The following is a 4,974-nucleotide window of genomic DNA, read 5'->3' as shown; positions in this document are numbered from 1 at the left end:
AGACCCAAGATGATGACCTTTGGATTCAATCCCTTTATGACCCACCGGAAGAGATTGCTGAACTGTAACGAGATAGGGCACAGGCAGTGAGTGGGTATGTCGTTTAGATTGGGCCCGCGGCCACGGCACGGGCACGTTGGGCAGTGACGCCAACGGCGTGCCGACACCTACAATCGTTTGATCCATCTGGTCGAGCGGTGCGTCCATGGTGAAGAGTTGCGCGATCGGACGCACCGTCGTCGGTATCGTAGTGTACGTTTGCTCGTACGTCAACAGCAAGTTGAACGCAAGCTTGGGCAGCGTTGGATTGTAGTAGATGTCGACGGATTTGACCGCGTTCCAGGGTAGCGCGGACGCCACCTTCACCGTCGCCGCGGTAGCGTCGGTCAGCAGCTTATCCATGAACAACCCGTAGTTTGCCTGCGCGAACCGCGAACGAGAGCAAGAACGGGGAGCGGAGGGTTAGATGTGCAGACAGTTTGAAACGGCCACCGACCACCACTGCGGACTGCGTTACATACCGATTGCGCAGCCGTCAGCCCGATAAGATCGATGTAGATACCACTGCAGCCGGTATACGTCTTCACGAACTGGATCAGTTTGGTAATGAAGGAAACCCGTACGGTCGCATCGGACAGCATGGTGGCTACGTTCGTATCGGTACCGGCAGCGCGCACTCCAACGTACAGGTCGACGTACGGGTAGGCCTGCTTCCGACTGCAGAAGGACGTCAGACCACCTGGGGACAAAAGAGGAAAGCGAACCAGGGGCGGACTGAGCGGCCAGTGAAAGAAATCCCCCGGAAAGGGTGAGGATGGAAGGTGCACTAACACATGAACACATTCACGCACACACACACACACACACACACACACACACACACACACACGTACGCGCGCGCGCGCGCGCGCGTTTGCGCACACAGATATACACAGAAAGGGACGAATCGAATGCCAGTACTCACTGAGCAGGGTGGCCGAGTTGGCGTTGACGTAGGCTACGTCACCGTTAGCTCCTGGTTTGGCCGCTATATAGACCGCCGACGTACAGAAACCGATCGCGGTATTGGCGGTAAAGTTACCCATGGTCCCGATGCAAACGAGTCCACCTGGAAAGATAGGTTATGATCGCAGAAGCGAATCGAAGGTTTATTGAACGGTGCGGATAACGCGCGGACTAGAGTCGCACTACTACTCACTCGCTTTGCCCGATTGTACGCCGGTTGCTGTAGCACAGGGAAAAGTGGAATGTGGCAAGATCAAAAAGGGAAGGAGGCACAAAGGTCAAGGGGTGGTTAGAGAACGGAACGGAAGCACGCCGGAAGCAGCTACTTACCACTCAACAGTAGCGATAGGACGGCTAGCGCCACTGCCGCTACCGATACTCGCCGTCGACCCGCAATATCTCCTGCCACCGTCACCATCGTGTAGCGCAGTAGCAGCAGCAGCAGCGGTTGCTTCAGGTTGTTGAGGTTGAGTTGAGGTTGATGACGATGGCCGTTGCGGTTGAGGCGTTTGCAGGCGATGATTTGCTTTTGGACACAAGATGGGGCTTTCGGATTTCGGATATTGACGATCTCGTGCGCTGCTCTCGCAAACTCGGTTGTTGTTGCTTGTCCCTCCAAGTCCAGCAAGGGCTCTCGTACCGATGCCACCAGGACCAGGTCAGTGGAGAGGATTGCCGTATTGGCACCACCGGTGTTCGCTTTTATTCGCCAAATTCGCGGGGCGTGATTCTAAGCAGCCTAAGAACCCGCCTGTTGCGGATTCCCCGCGAGCGTGCGTTTGCGCAGCTGCTACACCACCGGCGGACCGCCAATGGCACTCTAGGTGTACTACTACTGTACTGTACCGTACTGCGGCCGATGGTGGATGGCGGTGAGGCCACACGATGTCCCACTTTTAGCTGACCTTGTAGCCGATCCGGGAGAGCCAGGCCGCGCGCGCAGCCCAGACCCCATGTGGCAGCTACTGGAAGCTACGCGAGGCCACCATATTAACCTTCCTTTGGACGATCCGCTTCGCATTACTTCGCCACGACCTCATTCTAATTTTTCTTTTTCCTTTGCCTGTTCTTCTTCTTTTTCATAACCATCATCTCCTGATTATTAATGTTGTTCATGTCTTTTTCATTATTCGTGTTACTATATTTTTATTATTTTTATTATTATTATTATATTAATTACAATTATTATTATTCCTATTACTGCTATTCTTTCCTTCTCTTTTCCTCTTCTCCTTCGCCTTCTCTTCTTCTCCCTCTACTGCTACTGCCACCGCCACCTGTCCTGTAGCTATGCGGAGCTGAGGAGCAGTCGGAGGTACTGAAGTCGCTCAGCCAGGGCGATGACGGGACGTCGACGCGCGATAGCGACTCGGACCAGGTCGCGCTAGAATCGGTCGATCAGGATCTGCAGGGATCGGCTCCGGTGCAGTCGTTCCCGAAGCACCTGCCGCCACCCTCGGCCATCGGTCACGTCCCGGTTGGCATAGGGGCAGCAGTCGGCGGAGGCGGAGGTGGCGGCCTCGGTGGCCCAGTAGTGCTACAGGGTGGTCCCGGGCCAAAGCATGGACCCGGTCACGGTGCCCACGGGCATGGCCATCACGGACCACCAAGCCGAGGTAGGTGTAGTGGTAGCCGAACCGACCGGCTAAGCATCTCATTTCATTCTCTCCTCGCATCTTCCTCGCAGCCTCACTAGGTCATCCAGGGCAACCATTTGGACCGCCACCACTACTACCGGTACCACACGCATACCATGGACCACCACCACCACCTCCACCACCACAGCACCAGCAGCAGCAGCAGCAGCAGCAGGTACTGCAAGGGCCACAAGGACCGCAGGGCCCTCAGGCGGCACAGTCCAAGGTGCACAGCCTGGAGCTGACCAGCGGGGACAAGGGAGCGCACTATGGTGGGCCACTGGCCGGGAACGAGCTGTGGTCGTCACCGCTCCAGGACATGCCGAAGATCGTGTCGCTGGACGTAAAGTGCGAAAAGCAGGGCATGAAGGTGTACGTCCAGTTCGACAAACCCTTCTTCGGCATCATCTTCTCCAAGGGCCACTACAGCAACGTCAACTGCGTTCATCTGCCGGCCGGGCTCGGCAAGACGTCGGCCAGCTTCGACATCGGTATCCACGAGTGCGGTACGGCCGGCAACACGGACAACGTCCTGTACAACGGATACTCCGGTACCGACACCAACGCCGGCTCGTACTTCGAGAACATCATCGTGCTGCAGTACGATCCGCAGGTGCAGGAGGTGTGGGATCAGGCCCGGAAGCTGCGCTGCACCTGGCACGATCAGTACGAGAAATCGGTCACGTTCCGGCCGTTCCCGGTCGATATGCTGGACGTGATACGGGCCGACTTTGCCGGTGACAACGTCGGTTGCTGGATGCAGATCCAGGTCGGTAAGGGTCCGTGGGCGTCGGAGGTGTCGGGTTTGGTGAAGATCGGTCAAACCATGACGATGGTGCTCGCGATCAAGGACGACGACAGCAAGTTCGATATGCTGGTGCGCAACTGTATGGCGCACGATGGCAAGCGGGCACCGATCCAGCTGGTCGATCAGCGTGGTTGCGTGACGCGCCCGAAGCTGATGTCGCGCTTCACCAAGATCAAAAACTTCGGTGCATCCGCCTCGGTACTGTCGTACGCCCACTTCCAGGCCTTCAAGTTCCCGGACTCGATGGAGGTGCACTTCCAGTGTACGATCCAGATTTGCCGCTACCAGTGCCCGGAGCAGTGCAGCAGCGAACCGGGCGCCCAGCAGCTCGATGTGCACCATCTGTCCGGTGGACCGGAACACCAGCAGTACGGACCACCGCCACCGCCCCCGCCCCCACCCCAATCGCTCGATGCGCACGTGTTCACCTCGAACCGGAAGCGGGACGATCGGCGGATCCATCGGCGCACGCGACGCACCGCTACCGCATCCGCATCCGCATCAGACAACGCCCAACAACAGCAGGAGCAGGAGGACGTCGGGTTAAACCGCGTGATACGGGTAGTGTCACCGGGCGATCTTACCTTCCCGATCGGTGCGCTCGGTCAGAACGATACGCTGCTTGACTCGACCATGGTCTTCTCGGCAAGGGACGAAGGTCTCATCTGTATGACCACGCCCGGCTTTACCGTCACCATCGTCGTGCTGCTCTCGATTCTGCTCGCCTCTTGCGTCACGTCCGCCTTCCTGTGCGTGCGCCTCAAACCGTTCGCACTGTCCGCACTCGGTGGTGGTGGTGGTGGGGGTGGTGGTATTTGTGGGACCTCGACCGCCAAGGAGCGCTCGGTTGCCTTTACCAATCCACGGTTGACACACGGGACCGCGATCCCTGCCACCGTACTGTGCGGACCGCAGGGTGGGCCCAGCTCCCTCACTAACACACCCAACAACGCCACCAGCAGCACACTCAAGTCCACCAAATCCGTCTCCTCCAAAACGTCGCCGCGCATCTTCTATACCTGAGTATAGCTGCTGCTACTGCTGCTGCTACTATTGACCTCGACCTGACCATCGCCTCCCCCCTCCCTTACCTGTATCTTTATCTCCCTAAAGATATCTCCCACTTTCCGCTTCTCTCTCTCTTTCTCACTCTCTCTCGCTCTGTTTATCGACCGTCCGTGTGTGACGAGACATTTGGATATGCGGGCAGTATTTATCCTTAGTAGCCCTTACGACATTAGAGATTAGACTACCCCTATGTCCCTGTTATATTAGTATCTCTTACTACTACTACTACTACTACTACTACTGGCGCTATTGAGCGTATTATTTAGCGCGGCTACGTAGGAGCTTCACATGCTTTGTCTTTCCATCCCTTCCAAGCAGATTCAAGATGGCGTGGATGCCACCCTTTTTACAGGTAACAAGAGGGGGTGGGAAGGGGCGTTTGAGCGAGGAACTGAAAGCGCGACGTCCTTTCCAACGGGACGGGTGGTGGTGGTTAGTGGTGGTGATGGTGGTCTC

General features: G+C 57.0%; 1 protein-coding gene across 1 annotated transcript; it reads left to right on the top strand.

Annotated features, from left to right (window-relative positions):
• Positions 1–1,958: 1,958 nt before the first annotated feature.
• On the top strand, positions 1,959–4,473 carry LOC125951282 (uncharacterized). The gene is made up of 3 exons (XM_049680017.1): positions 1,959–2,023; positions 2,293–2,621; positions 2,693–4,473. Exons 1-3 carry the CDS (start codon positions 1,959–1,961, stop codon positions 4,471–4,473), a joined length of 2,175 nt encoding a protein of 724 aa, XP_049535974.1.
• The last annotated feature ends 501 nt before the right edge of the window (positions 4,474–4,974 follow it).

The sequence above is a fragment of the Anopheles darlingi genome, chromosome X, assembly GCF_943734745.1.
Source record: "Anopheles darlingi chromosome X, idAnoDarlMG_H_01, whole genome shotgun sequence".
Classification (NCBI taxonomy): domain Eukaryota; kingdom Metazoa; phylum Arthropoda; class Insecta; order Diptera; family Culicidae; genus Anopheles; species Anopheles darlingi.
This window is presented reverse-complemented; position numbering and strand designations above follow the sequence as displayed.

Coding starts and splice junctions, on each gene's coding strand:
- LOC125951282 (XM_049680017.1), top strand. CDS start 1,959: ATGTGGCAGCTACTGGAAGCTACGCGAGGCCACCATATTAACCTTCCT. Junction 2,024..2,292: donor CCTTTGGACGATCCGCTTCG/CATTACTTCGCC, acceptor ACCTGTCCTGTA/GCTATGCGGAGCTGAGGAGC. Junction 2,622..2,692: donor TCACGGACCACCAAGCCGAG/GTAGGTGTAGTG, acceptor TCTTCCTCGCAG/CCTCACTAGGTCATCCAGGG.